The sequence below is a fragment of the Heterocephalus glaber genome, unplaced genomic scaffold (assembly GCF_053883595.1).
Source record: "Heterocephalus glaber isolate CG9 unplaced genomic scaffold, H.glaber_assembly_v1.0 deba00001457, whole genome shotgun sequence".
Classification (NCBI taxonomy): domain Eukaryota; kingdom Metazoa; phylum Chordata; class Mammalia; order Rodentia; family Bathyergidae; genus Heterocephalus; species Heterocephalus glaber.
In genome coordinates, this window is record NW_028258305.1 from 1129084 (window position 1) to 1145234 (window position 16151).

General features: G+C 35.6%; 1 protein-coding gene across 1 annotated transcript; it reads left to right on the plus strand.

Annotated features, from left to right (window-relative positions):
* Nucleotides 1-373: 373 nt before the first annotated feature.
* Fbxo48 (F-box protein 48) lies at nucleotides 374-10149 on the plus strand. The gene is made up of 2 exons (XM_004849940.4): nucleotides 374-1412; nucleotides 2026-10149. Exons 1-2 carry the CDS (start codon nucleotides 1107-1109, stop codon nucleotides 2185-2187), a joined length of 468 nt encoding a protein of 155 aa, XP_004849997.1. The 5' UTR covers nucleotides 374-1106; the 3' UTR covers nucleotides 2188-10149.
* The last annotated feature ends 6002 nt before the right edge of the window (nucleotides 10150-16151 follow it).

A 16151-nucleotide genomic window follows, 5' to 3' on the forward strand; every position in this document is an offset into this window, starting at 1 on the left:
TTACAATTACTGTACAACTACCACAACTAATTTGGATCATAACCTAATGAATGCAAGCCACCGTGGTCTTGGCAAGACCAGAAACATAAGCGACTATCACTTGTAGAAAAGGGAACTGTTAACAGCCAATTTAAAAAAAAGTAGCTGTGTTTTAAGTCCCTCTGTTACACCCTAATCCCTCATTTTAAAAGGAAGAGCAAAATGTTATAAACTGATTTTAAGTAAATACAAGCTGTCTTTATATGCAAAAGTAGTTCAAGGGTGGTGATGTTCACAGCTATGGTTACCCTGATTGAGAAGCCTACACCAACATGCCTTGAATAAATTAGCTGAAACTGCACTTGAAATCATTAGTCACACGTTATAGGTAACAAAATTACATTGTATATTTTTGTTTATACTTGTTACTTCTGTGATAGTTTCAGTAACTTATCTTTAGCTCATGATTAACTATGTATGGGATAGTTTCAAGGGACCCTTTCTAAAACACTGATCTTAGAATTGCATACTTGAAACTTTGTGCCTTTATAACTGGGATCTCATCTTTTTGTCCATTTTAGGTAGTATTTGTGTTGAATGTGACTACCTATCCATAAGGTATAATTAATTTCACAATTCTTTTTATTAAAAGTCCAGCAGGTTTATTACAGATGAATTTAATGGCAAGGAGTTTAATCTGATTGATTCATCCACATTTCCAGAAGTACTTGCAATAAGTACTTGAATATGTTCCCATAGCAGTCATTATTATTAAACTCAATAAATATGGGTCTAACATGAAGAATATTTTCCTATTTTAGATAATTTCTTTAGAAACAAAAAAATTAGAAACAAGCTCATTTGCTTAAAATGTTCAAAAAGAACACTCCCATGTACAATTCAGAGATGAGGCTACATATTTTATAATTATTCCTGTCAATCTTTACAAGAACACACAAAAGAGAAGCAGCGTTTGCCCAGTTTTATAGATTGGAAAACTATTTAAATCATGGCCAAAAAAATATCAGATTCAGAGTAAAATTTACTGTCCAATCTGAAGAAACTTGAGTATGTTTAAATTTGCTTTTTAGATTACAAATGAGGATAACTTACTAAAACATCAAGCTATGCAGAAAAATTCCAAAAGGAACAATAAATTGAGAGTTTGTGACATAGAATTGAACTTTGTGGATGCTGAGAAGGAAAAAAGTGAGAGTCAAAATAACTTCGTTGAACTGCTACCTCTAGAAGTCACTTTTAAAATTTTCAGTCAGCTAGACATTCAGAGTTTGTGCAGAGCTTCAGTGACATGCAGGAGCTGGAATCACACAATAAGAAACAGTGACTCCTTATGGAAACCTCACTGCTTGACTGTCAGAGCTGTGTGCCGAAGAGAAATCGATAATGACCTAGAAAATGGATATCCCTGGAGGGTAAGCTTAACCTTTATAGTTTACATTGCTTTTGATGATGTCATGTTAGCAATTTTGAGGCACTTCTGCTTTGAGGAGGTAGGATTACAAATGCAGAGTATACAACATACAGAGTATGTTGACTTTGGTGAAGGGAAGATTAGATATGTAGAAAAACAAACAGAGCATGTTTACTTTGGAGATGGTAGGATTACATATGCAGATAAACAGAATATGTTGACTGGAGAATGAGTAAATTTGTGTTATTAGTCTTTCCCTGCTAAACACTTATCCACATTATCTCACATCTGTCATATATTTTTCAAATCCCACATTAAGAAGTGTTCCTCTGTTAAGTGAAAGTAGCTGTTTCTTGTCACTCCACCTTATTGAAAACCTCCAGTAAATTCTGTGGCTTATTCTCTGTATTTACATGGATATACATACATACATATGCACACATGCATATCAGTTCATTAATATGTGTGTAATATATGTGTATTAATATATTCATTGATATATGTGTATAATCTTCCTTGTAGCCTTGTGAGTTAATTTCTCTAGTTTTAGACAAATTCACTAACCAACAACCTGCCACATTGTTTTTCAGTGATGATGGTTCTTTTCCTTTCAGGTAATACTACTGAGGAATTACCAGAAGAGTAAAGTGAAATACGAATGGCTAAGTGGCAGATACAGCAACATCTGTTCTCCCATTAGCCTACCAGAGAAAATCATGTGCCCAATGGATGCAGATACATGGGGGGAAATTCTTGAAGCAGAACTGGAGAGATAAGTGAAAAAATCATAAACATCTTGTAACTCTGAGAGTTTAAAATTAAAATGATTCAGGGTGCAAAACATGTATTTTTATCTATACATTTTCTCCACCTTTTAAATATTTAACATTGAAAAGAAAATATTATTAAAGTAAAGCTTTATATTTATTTTGCACTTTAGTAAAAAATATTTTTATGGTTTTGCTGTCTTGTGAAAAATCATGGAATGTTATTTTCATAAGAATATACTGATAGAATGATTTCAAAATGTATTGTTTCATGTATTTGTGTTAGTATATTGCAATAATTTAAACAACCGAGCTTAGTGTTTTCTGTTTAAAAATAATTTTTAAAATTTAGCAAGCAACTTGAAGAAACTATTTTTTAATATCTATCAAGAATAGATGTAACTAGCTTTAGAGGACTAGCTAAGTAAAAAGAATAGGAATTTGTTTAAATTAATAATAAATTCACATTTCATAGCTAAAATTTCCATTTCGGTGGAATCAGTCTGAATTGTCAAACAGTGAAATTATTTTAAATTACGTTAAACTTGTGGTTTAGGTTAAAAGTAATCCAATTTTAGGGTCAAAGTTCATCAGATTAATATTTTATTACTTTCCCACAAACCTGAGATGATCCTGAGGGCCTGAAAATTCATGAGAAGTTTCCAGTTTTCCATTTTACCTTCAGAACTGCCACACATCTCACTTATTAACTCTTTCTCACAGCCTAATAGCACCATCTAATGTACTCTTTGTAGATACCAAAACAAAGGACTTTCAGCTCCTTTTTTTCATGTCCATAATAAAAAATTATTCAAGAGAGCCACCGCCTGCCTCGCAAGTGGAAGGTCCCGAGATCGATCCCAGTACCAAGAAAAAAAAAAGATTATTCTAGAGAAACCTTAACACTTGACTTTGTTACAGTTTATAACTTTCCAGGAACCTTTATTTCAACTTTTCTCTTTTTCATAAAAGCAGATGATACAGTACTCCCTACTCCCTCTCCCAAATTACAGTTCTGACTCTGGTAAGCACCATAGCAAAAAATGTCTACAAAAGATTTTAGTTTGTATGAGATTTTCTTAAAATGTGCTCTGTAGTACGGCAAATAAGAATCCAGAGGATGATTTATTATCTCCTATCTTCTTAAAATTAGAAGAGGACTTAAAAATCAGGCTATCCAGCTTTCAGAGCTATTCAGTAACTTCCCTCACTGAAACACATATGTCAGCCACCCCAAGTTCAAACACTTCTAGTAATAGGATCTCTAGTATGTCACAAAACAGTCCTATTGTACTCTAGAATTACTCTGATCATTTGAAATTCTTCCTCATTGAACGGAAGACCACCTCACTGTAGTCCTGGTTCTTTTCTCTAGAACTTCTTCTATATGATTGTATTTAAATATTTGAAGACTGCTAGCCCATCTTTTCCTATGTCTTCTATACCAGTTTCTCCTACTAGTCATAAAGTCTAATTTCTAGACACAACAGCATTCTCTTCTGCCCATGCCTTCTTAATAAAAATGTAATTAGAAAAAAAGATATCCTACTAATCTTATTTAATAAGAGATACTAAGAAAGCACTTTGAAATTTTGAAAGTACAGGGAAAATCAAGCCCATTAAAGCATTTTACTGAATAGTATCTATGTACAGCAGCATTTGTACATATACATTATTATCTATTATTTTAATGAATAAGGATTGACTTTGTCCAACCTCCTTACTTCCTTCACAATTTGTTACCAGCATGGGTCTGGGCTGCTCACTACTTGAAGGCCAATTCTCAGAACATAAGAACTGATTGTATAATAGATAATGTGAAATAGGAAGAAAAGGGGCAAAGGGGAAGGGGAAGTGGGAGGGGTAGGGGAAAGGAAAGAAGGAAATGGAATTAATATGAGAAAAGGAAAAAATGGAAACAAAGTCTTTGTAAATAGGGAGGGATGGAGAGGTTGAAGGGAGGAAAGGGGAATGGGGAAAAAATAAGAACCAAGAGAGACTATGTAAAGGCTCAGATTTCCAATGATGAATGTCATTATATTGTATACCTAAAATGTACCAATAAAATTAATTTTTAAAAAAGAACTGATGGGAAGGAATCAGGTTTATTCAAGGGCTGAGAAGATAGAGTGGCTATCAACTTTAGAGCTCCATCTTCTGGGGCTCAGGAGCACAAAGAGCTTTTATAGAGATAGAAAGGAGGAACAGGGCAGGAAAGCTCCATGTGGCTGGGGGTTGGGGGGTCGTCATCCAGAGTATGTGACACATTTTTTTCTTCTCTGAAATATTGCAATGGACCTCAACCTCCTGGGGCTAGCTTCTATAGTTCTTTTTAAATATACGTCACTTTTCTGCAAGTTAAAGCACATCAACTTAGATACTTAGACTAAGGAAAGGATTTACATCATCAGATATTCTAGATACTGGATTTATCAGGTAACATCTTAATCACTTAAGTGAGATTTCTCTTTAGAATTTAGGATGCCAGGCAAAAGAGAAGAAATATAAAAGGATTAGGGAGAGGCAACAACCTATGGAAGGAGAAAGATAGTAAGTCTGCCATGGACAACTCCCAAGGAGCAGTCCTGCCATACTTTGTCTGTTAATAGAGATCACCTAACTAGGGAGAATTGCTCTTCTCATTTCTTTTCCATTATGGTATTTTTGACATCCTGTCTCTCCCAACCTCTAGGTTTAGTCTAGGGTTAGGAACATGAGCCAAATCACCCTCTTCCAGAATCTCATACAGAGGCCCTTTTCTCATTAGTGAATGAAACTGTTCCCTCCCAGAAAATCGATCTTCAGTAAGAGAATGTAGAGCCAACAGGAAAAAGAAATAGCTGCAGAGAGGCGTGTTTGTATTCAAGACCCCACGCTTGTAATCCCAGCACTCTGAGAGGCTGAGACAGGAGGATCACAAGTTTGAGCCCAGCCTGGACAACTTAGTCCAACTTGCCAACTTGGCAAGTCCTTGTCTCAAAGTAAAAAAATAAAAAGGATAGGGGATATAGTTCAGTTCAAAGACCCTGGGTTCAATCCCCAGTACCGCCAAAGAAAATGTTTTAAAAGACCATGGTTCCAGTCATTCCCTGTCTGCTGTGCTGAACTAATTCAAATTGAGTTTCAGCCTTTGCATTAGAAGTCTTACTTGATGTAGTTTCCTTTGTCTGTTTTCAAGTATGTGATATTTGTGGTTTACATGAATATCTTAGTTTTTAAGATATCATACAATGCATTGTCTTTAGTGCTTCTCATTTTATGTCCTCATAAAAAGCTTCTTGCTTCTGATTCCATCATTCATTTTTCAACCTGCTGTAGTGTGACCATTTTCCACATGCTTGAAACTGTTGTATCCATGGTACAAGTGATTTAACTGCCAAATCCATTGAGTGTCTTAGTTGTTAATGCATTTGACACATATAAGCACTCAGTTCTTGTAACTCTTTCCTCCAAGGTTTAAGGCTAGACTATCTTGGATTTTTCTTTGCCTTCTCTAAAGTGTTCCGGTTTTCTTCAAGGTCTCCCTTACCTTTGTCTATTCATTACATGTCAGTGTTCCCTAAAGTTCAAACTATTCTCCTTTCATCTTTTATATTCTGAAAATCCTAGGTGATGCTGTCAACTCTTCGTGTCAACTACCATTGTTAGATGATGTCAGTGTTCCTGAGACAAGATTAGATCTCCTCATTATGCTTCAGAAACACATAAACCACTATCTGTGGCAGTGTTAGCTAAATCACAAACACCAGAATCAAAATTCATTATCTCACAAAACTAATTGGTCTTCCTCTAGTCTCTACCTTAATGAATGACTGGTGCTTCTTGATGGTCACAGTTTTTACCTTTCTCCATCATTTTCCATGTCCAGTCAACCATCAGTTCTTCCTGTATCATCCAATACCTAAGTGATCCAACCCTTCTCCTTCTTTCTTTCTCTTCAATACTTAATTCTTATTCTTATTTGAAGTTGGAATTACTATAGAAACATCTAAGCTGGTGATTCTGCCTCTGGTTCCTTCTTACTCTTGGTAGAATCATCTTTCTAAAACCCCCACATTAGCAGGTCACCCCTAACTTAAGCTCCATACTGCATGCAAGTAGAATTCAAAATTCCCTAGCAAAGCCTATAATGCCTTTAATAATGTGGTCTGGCCTATCTTTCTAGCTTTTTCTCTCACAACTATCCCACCCTATAACTTTCAGTTATACCAAACTATCTGCAGTTCCCTAAATATGAAATTCCTTACTTTGCTGCCTGATATACCTGGAATGTGCTTCCTCTCATCCATCATTAATTCTTTTCTTGGAAACTTTTTTCCAAAATTCAGCACCTTGACCAGCCCTTAACTGCAGTTAAGGATTAAGTGACCCTCTTGAGATTTCTATATTTCTTTGTTTATACCATTCTCAGAGCTGTCAAACTGTATTAAATTGTTTTATTTTTTTACTTTCCCCTTTAGACTGTGAACTTCTTAACGGCAGGGACTACTTTTTATTTATTTTTGTGTTCTTAGAATCTGCCACATAGTATGTGCTCCATAGAATGTTAAATTATTTCTGTAGTTATTTATTTTAATCTTATTCTGAATGTATAATAACATTTACTTTGTTGTAATTTAAAATTTACATTATCATAGTCACAAATTTGCTATAGTATTAGTAAATTAGTAATAGTAGTAGTAAAGTTTCTATAGAAATGCAATATATGATTCTTAAGATATATGAGATGATTGATCTTAATGCTAATATATATCTGTTCTAGTCTTCTCCAAAGGTATACAAGGAAAATAGGAAGTAGAAGTATTTTGCTATTTTTAAAATAAACGTAATGTCAAAAATATCACTTATGATTTTATATTATTGGGTCATATTTTAAGTATTACCTTTACAAGTTGGATAAATAAACTGTAGGTTGTTTTTTTAAATTCTATTGCATTAAAATAATTCTTTGCTTGTTAATAATTAAAATGTTTTATGCAAAAAAGGAATAGTATTATTAGGAAATGAGTTGAGAGATAGATTAGCAATTGAAAAATGTATTCTTTTAAGATCATGATATACAGTGTATTTACCATTGTTATTCTCTATTTTTGTTATGAAATATTATTTTTATAGAACTGTTTTTGTGTTTTCTTTGTTAATATCTACATGTGTTACATTAAAATAAAAATAAATAAAACAGCATCAAAAAAATAATGGTTCTTTGCATAGTAAGTTATAAACTATGATCACAGTTTGCACCAAATGGAACACTTTAGAACTTAATGATAAGTTGTATGGTGTGGACTCAAAATGAACCCTGCATTTATCAGACCAAGCCATTAGTGTCTCACAGCATTAGTGGGTGGAGCAGAATGGGAAAACAGAGTGCTCTTAGTCATTGATAAAATAAAATATTAAATATATATGGTGTCTAAAACAAGCAAAATTGAGGGGAAAGTACTAAGATTTCTAAATTTTCTAAATTTTTAATTAGTTTAACATCTAGTATTTTAAAAATAAATTTAGAGACCTTTCTCTACTTGCTTTTACTTTATAACCAATCTTAGACCAGGACAAAATTATCAGTAAAATCTATCTATATGAATATAAACTTTAGACCTTATTTTAGAGAAATACCCCAACCATTTTAACTTAATATCCACTTTGATTTTATATCTTCTCCCTAAGACTTCAAATGTCCTATAATATTAACAAAGTTAAATGAGTAGTAACATCAGGAAATGGATTGGGAACAATGTATAAAATGGAAGATATTTTTGTTTAAAGTTAAAAAAACAAAACCATCAAATTGATAAAAATTAGATCAACAGTGAACAAAATTGAGGAATGATATTGGCCATGGTTGGTTAGATACCTACTCTGCTCTAATCACCATCCCACAAGGTGGATGTTCTTACTCTTTCTCTTTTTTGTGAATGAGGAGACTAAAAGAGAATGATCTAATTACCTAGTTCATCATCACTTCCCAGCAGTACAAGGATGTAATGCATGGTAGGTGCTCAATAAATGCTCACCAAGTTAACTTTAAAACTTAGAATGAATAACTCAGAGGGAAAAACCAAGAATGTTCTTCCAAGTTTTTGTTTATTAAAATTTCAAACCCAAACACCATCTACCTAAATATGCCAGTTGTTAACATGTCTTTACATTTGCTTTACTATTAATTTTTAAAGCATTTTAAAAATAAATGGCAGGCATGGTGATACCTAGAGCCTTTACATTGAATACCAGCATTCTATGTAAGAAATTATCAGTCATTCTAAAAGACTAAATGATTAAAAGTAGTAAGGAGGGGAAAAAAACAATAGAAATAATGACACAAGGATTAAGTTAGCAGAGTTTATGGAAAATAACCGTGATTAGTATGTCCATGCAAATAGAGGAAAAGATAAACTAGATTAAAATGGAAACTTTTGCCAGAAAACTAGAGAAATAAAAATAGAAATTCTAAAACTAAAAAACTACAATAACATTAAAATAATGCCTAGGTTTCACAGCAGATTAAAACACTATAAAAAGAATATGCACAGAGAAATAGGACAACAGAAAAATACTTAAGTTGAAACAAAAGAAACCAGAACTTTTTAAAGAAAAAAAAAAGGATTTAGAGATTATGTGGTAGAATACAAAGGTATTTTTTGTTTGTTAAAGACTGAACCCAGGGAATGCTGAACTATATCTCCAACTCTTTTTATTTCTTAATTTTGAGTCAGGCTCTTGCTGTATTGCCCAAGCCAGCCTTGAATTTGGGATCCTCTTGTCTCAGCCTCCCAAGTAGCTGGGATTAAAGGCGTGTGCCACCATGCTGGGCACAAAATTTTAATATATTCATATCAGAGTTCCAAAGAGGGTAAACAGAGAAAGATAGCTCCTCCGGTTTACCCCAGTTTAGTGGGATACTGAGGAGATCTGAAAAAAGTTCACATGGCCACAAGTAGAAATAACTAAGAAATAAGGTGTAGGACCTCCAAAGCAGACGCCGTAGGACTGACTGGCTAAACCAGGAGCCAGATAGAGGAGCTGTGTAATCTTTGGGGCAATAGCATAACAGTGAGATTTGAGGTTGGTCAAAGTCAGTTGCATGAGGATTCCCAGGTCCTGAGCCCTGACTGTGCTGAGAACAGATTGCAAATGACAGTGACAAAGGGTATAAAGAGAGAAAAGGTTACTTTCCAAAGTAGCTTCCCTGCTGTGATTTAAGCTTCCTGCTCTACCTGAATGCCAGGAAAAAGGAAGAGGGGAAAAAGAGAACTCCAAATAGGGTAGCCAGATACTCCAAATAAAATACAGAAATTTCAGATAAGCAACAAATTATTTCATTAGTATGAATATGTCCTAAATGTTATATGGAACATACTTTCCCTAAAAGTTTATTCCTCTTTTAATCTGAAATTTAAATTTAACTGGACGCCCTATATTTTACCGAGCAAACCAAACCCTAAAAGACCAAGTAATGTGCTGAGTCTGAATTGATGCATAAATGTTGGGAGTACTTTCAGTGGGCAAGATTAATTGTCAGTAGTGTGTTCTATCCCCCTCCCAACTCCACACTCTTCATGGAACAGAAAGTTAAGTGGTTACATTGTAAAGTAACTCAGTCTCTTCATGGGCCCACTCTGCCTAAATACACTACAACATGGCTCATTTCTACTCTGCTGTGGTTGGATGTGTTATTACAGGACTTCCTGCTTCCAGGATCCAGGTGGAATACAGAAGTCTCTTCTGCCATAAAATCCTCAAGTATGTTGAGGATAATTATTATAGCATGTATTTCTTAAGGATAGCACATGTTTATTTAACCACAACTTCATAATCACATCCAAAAAATGTAACTTTCATACAGGAATCATACTATCTAATATCCAGCCAAATTCAAATTTCTCTCAATTGGTCCCAGAAAAAAAATTGTACTTTGAAGCTTCTGAAAATGAGAAATGGTAATCTTAATTTTTTTCCCAGTGACTTAACATGAACCTTTCTTTTCAAATTTTCAATTAAATCAAAAGAACTTTCGGTTATAGATTTAATTTGCATTTCTCTTGCTATAAATAAATTTCTCATGTTTAAGAAACACTTGTGTGGTGTGCTTTTTTGTTTTTGTTTTTTGTTTTTTGGTGTGTATGAATCTTTGTGTTTTCTCCATTTTTTAGTGTTTCACAAATTAAGGAAGTTAGCTCTTTACCTGTGACATGTTGCAGTTATATTTCTACCAGTTGTCATTTTTTTTTTTTTACTTTTTTATGGCACATTTTCTACAAAGCTTCTTTTTATTAATGTCAAAAATAGTGCTTTCTGCTATTGCATCTCTACTATTAGTATAATTTTAAAAGTTTTCCCCACAGCAATGTTACAGATAAGTTTTTTTCTGTTTATATGGCTCATTTTTTCTTTTTGAGTTTTTCATGGAATATGATATATGTTAAGGATTCAAGTTATCTCTTCCAAATGGCTGTGCAGTTGTCCTGACACCATGTATTAATATTTGTTTTCTCCATTGATTTCAGGTGGCATCTCATTCATACAATACATTTCTTTTTTGTTTCTGTTTCTGAACTTTAAACCCAGATCTGTCCATCTATTTATATACTGCTTTAACTATAGAGCATTTATTATTCATTGGTATTCAATAGAGTTAGTTCTCCTCTTTGATCCTTTATTTCTCCACATTTTTCTTTGTGATCATATATGCTTGCTTTTCAATATAAACTTTGCAATCCATTTGTCTAGTTCCAGGCAAAATACTTGTAGTTTTATTAGGATAGTGTTAGAGATGATTTATATCTTTATGGTATCAAATTATATTATCCAGGACTAAGAAATATATCCATTTGTCTTCAAGAGTGTTTTAAATTTTTCTTCATTGGATTTTGCACATTTCTTCTTAAGTTTATTTCCAAGTATTTTATTTTTTGTTGTTATTATAAATGAATTATCTCTTTATCTTTTAAGGGTTATCATTTACACGAGATTTTTGTGCATTTTGTAACTTCCTAACTTACTGAATTCTTTTGTTCATATTAATGTCATCACTGACTCTTTTGAGTTTTTCAGCTATACATTGTCATCTCACCTGCAAATAGAGAGTTTTACTTCTTATGCCTCTATTTTTTTCCTTGAATGAGTACACTGACAGATGCCTCACGTATGATGTTGAATATAATGGAGATAGCAGACATTGTTGCCTTCTTCCTAACCTTAGTGGGAATACTTAGACCAACGGAGACCAACGGAGGTAAAGTAACTTGAGCAAGGTCAAACAGCATGTGCAGGGAGGAGAGAGACACTGGCCCTAGGACTAGCTCCAAAGTACTTTCTGCCTCACAGTCCTTGAGATCTGGTAAATACTAATCAGCTGCCAGCAGAGGGAGCAGTATTTCTATCAAACCCCTGACCTAGCCCTCGAGGGGAAGCACAGAGATCTCTAGCCAGGTTTTCTAATGGAAAATCTCACAAGGCAGAGTGTATCTCAATGACAGAACTGAAACTAGTCCTGCCTATCCCGGGTGGGAGCGTGGCGTGGGTTTTTCTCAAAGAGAGCACATACAGAGTTCAACCCCAAACTGACAAACAGCCTGTACTGCTAGGAATTTCAGATGTCAGGGAACATGGTACTCCAGTGAGGAGATGTCAGCCTACTCCAGTCTTCAGCCCTGGCCTGCCTGCTCAATAGGTTTCTACTTTTAACCTCCAAAGGCACAGTGAAGATTTAAATTCAGCTTTTGAAAAAAAAAAAAAAAAAAAAAAGGACATTCAAGTCATTACACTATCCTGTATTTTCTCATATTCCATGAGTTTGTTCTCCACTTCTTCAGCCCATGGCTCCATTGATCCTTTATTTCTGTGAAGCTGGGCTCTGTGAGGGTATCCCATTGATACTCTGAGGTTAGTCCCGAAGAATAAAGACATGTCTTGCCCTTTTATCAAAAGACAATAAAAAGTTCGAATAGGGGTAAAAACATTTGGAAAATTGTTTTTATTCTTTCCCTCTGAAACTGACTTGGGACAAAAGAACAAGTCAGGGACTTGGGTTGTTGAGCAAGGCAATCAAAATTCATATGCAACATTACATTTCATTTAAAAATAAATCTGTCAGATTCAACTTTTGAAATTCATCTCCTGAGTTACAGACTTACACACACAGACATTCATGCATGCAACTCCACATCTCAGAATGGAATGTAAAATGTGCCCAACTATGATATATAACTTTATCTCAATTTGTCTTTATTTTGGAGTCTACTTCCTCACCCTGCCTAAATTACAGTGTATTTGTGATTCAAAAGTCATCACTCACTGGCAACTGCAAGGTCCTGAATTCCATCCCTGGTAGCAAAAAAGAAAAGTCATCACTCAGCTGGGTGTGGTGATATGCACCTAATTCCAGCACTTGGGAGGCTGAGGCAGGAGGATCATCGCAAGTTCAAAGCCAGCCTAAGCTGCATAGTGAGTTCATGTTCACCCTGAAATACAAGGTGAGACCCTGTCTCAAAAATAAAAAACCAAGAAAGCCATCACTCAAGATTAATATCCATGGATAATAAAAATTGTGACTTAAAGTTGAGTGCTAACTGTGGAGAAGGTAACCCCCAACCACCCTTGGAAGAATTCCATTCCTACAGCTGCCACTTTTTAATTGTGTGGGTAAATTGTGCCTCACACTTTTCAACTGTAAAATGAAGATTATAATCTTCCTGTGTTGTGAGGATTAGCAGTCATATCCCATTTCCCATGACCTGCTTTGTTGCCACCACCTTAGCCACTACTAATCACATTTCGTGTTTTTAAATTAAACAATTTTAACCAGTACATAAAAAGAAAAATTATATATATTAAACTGATAGGATGATGTTTAAATATATGTCCATATTGTGGAATGCTTCAAACAGGTTAAACATTTATCTTCTCAAACATCATTTCTTTCTGGTAAAAACTTCCAAAAGTTTTTTCTAACTTTCTAACTTTTTTCTAACTTTTTAAAATATATAGTCTTGTCATCTATATTCACCTCATATTTCATTTGAGTTAATTTTTGTATTGTGTGTAATATAAGGAACTTTGTTGTTTTGCATGTGGGTCTCAGTAGTTCCAGCACCATTTGTTGGAGGAAAACACACACACACACACACACACACACACACACTATACTTTCACCATTGATGGGCTGGATACTTCTGTCAAAAACAATTAACAAATAGATATTGTACATGGGTTCATTTCTGGACTCTCAATTCTATTTCTATATATCTATATCTATCTATATATATATTATATATCTATGCTTATACCAGTACTCCACTGTCTTAAGTGATGAGTTAGGGAAGTATGACTTTGTTCTTTTTTTTAAAAGATATTTAGCTTGTGCTCGCTTCAGCAGCACATATACTAAAAGATATTTAGGTATACTAAGTCACAAGAAGATAATTTTTGTTTGTTGTTTGGAGATTTTTTTATGTTTTTGCTTTTTCCCTTTGTCTGAGTTAAGGGAATATTTCATAAAGAAGAAAAAGAAAACTGTTCCAGAAGACTAAGAGACTGCTACCTTCCTTGCCAGTCTCAGCATGTAGTGTATCTCTTTTGTCACTAAAGTTACAGAAACCATTAATACTACTTTCACACTTAGAGAACATTGTTCCTCTGATATTTCTGTATTGCACTGTTTTATTCAGTAACAAATATGGACAGAGATAGGGCAATAGAAACATTGTCCACTCTAGTTAGAAGTGATGCTCCAGCCTGATGACTTGCTGCTAGCTAGCAGGACTGCTCCTACCATTCAGAGACACTTGAGAGGTCTCAGATCCCGGCAATTCAGGCCACCTCTGTTTGTTCTAAGAAGCTCAACTGGGGACCCCAGTGCATAACAATTGATATGTGGCCAAGAAGCAGAAACACTCCCAGCGCCAAGGAGGAGATTAGCTTTCCGGGCCACCATAGTACCACCCCAGCACCACAGAGCAGAACTGCCCAGGCTCCGAGGAGGTGAGACACATGGGTGCCAGGAACCCACATACTTCCCCCCAACCTCCCACCCACTGAAATGAGAAGACACTTAAACTGTTGTACCCAGTGAGAGAGAACCAACCAGAGACCGATATTAAATCCACACAGGAGTTTATTACCAGCCGGGACCTGAGCCGAGCATCGGACTCAAGCCTCGACTGGGGTTTGACAAACATGTTTTATACACCTTTGAGGCCAACAGTTCCTATGCCCCGCTATGGGATAGAACTAGTAAAGCAAGCAAAAGGTACAGAAGTGGAACATCCTGCTGTTAGAACATTTGTAAAACAATAGTTGATTAATTGTTGTTTCTAAAGAGAATCTCTAAGGGGAGGAGGTTTCTAAGCTTCCTCCTTCTGAGTTCGTCTAAAGGGCAAGCAAGTGGGTCAAGCAGCAATATGGACTCTGTCTTGCTAACAAGGGTCCTTCATTCCCCACTGGTTCTTGTAACTTAATCAAATCTTTGATTCCTGTATTTACTCTTTGAATTTTTTTAAACATCTTTTAAAATCTCATAATTTTGTCTCAACACCATCAGTTTAACTGTATCAACCCTCTGTCTAACATATTTAGTCAGAGCAGTTATAATGTAAGGTCCCATGAGCAAAAACAGAAGTAAGATAACTAAGGGGCCTGCTATAGCAGAAAGTAGGGTAGTTAACCATGAGGACCAGTCAAATAGATTTTGAAACCAATTTTGGTCCTTTTGTTGAGCATATTTAGTCTTTAAATTTTCCCTGACCATAGCTAAGGTATCTCTAATGACACCAGACTGATTAGCATAGAAGCACAGGTTTTTTTTTTTCTAGGGCTACACATAACCCTCCTTGTTTTATGAACAGGAGGTCAAGTCCCCTTTGATTTTGCAAGACCATCTTAGCTAGGGAATCAACCTGGTTTTTTAATCTGGAGATTGAGTCTTTCAGGTGACCCATGTCTCTGGCTACTTGGTGGCTTAGGGCTTTTAAAATTTGTGTCCTGAAGGATCAGGGAGGAAATTCCAATAGCCACTGACCCGGCTATTCCTAATCCCACCAGAATGGGCACTAAAACGGGGGCAGCCCGTTTACTCCTTTAGTGTTCAGTGGTTAATCCCAGATGTTCACGGGGCCCTTTTTTATTATAATACAAGACTTGTGGAACAACATACATGGCGACACAAAATAAAGTGGCAGATTGGGTAGCCAAGACTGATTTGGGAATGTATTTAGTCAAGTCCTCGGTGCAAGCAAACCAAGTATATCAGGACCAGGTCTCCTGGCTTGAAACCATGGGGCTGGAACGTCGCAAATGTTTTTTTCTCAAGCCTGTTGTATTGTAGCCTGGATCTCACTCTGAAGAATCTGTAAGGCTTGAAGAGACTGAAGTAAAGAGACACAAGAACTCTCTGTTATCTGTTCAAGGTTTAACTTAGGGAGGAGTGGTGGTAGCCTCCCATACAGGATTTCAAAAGGGGTAAACTTGTCACATATGGGGTACATCTAACTCTTAACAAGGCTAGAGGAAGCAGATCAGGCCACCTACTGCCAGTTTCTAGAACATATTTAGTCAGGGTTTCTTTCAGGGTCCTATCTATCCTTTTTACTTGCCCTGAACTTTGTGGGTGATAGGCACAGTATAACTTCCAATTGATATGTAGTGCCCTTGCCAACAATTTGGATATCTGTGCTGTGAAGGCAGGCCCATTGTCAGACCCTAGGTAATGAGGGATGCCAAATCGGGAAACTATCTCCTGGAGCAAAACCTTAGTTACTATGTTGGCTGATTTTTTTCATGAGTAGGGAAAGCTTTTACCCAACCTGAGTAGGTGTCAACCAATACCAGTAAATATTTGAACCTCATGTTGGATTTTATTTTGGTGAAATCAAGTTCCCAATGTTCCCCTGGCTCTCTTCCCCATAGTCGATTACCTTTGTTCCCTGGTCTTGCCTTGGAGTTTAACTGTGTACACACCTGACACCTGGAACTGA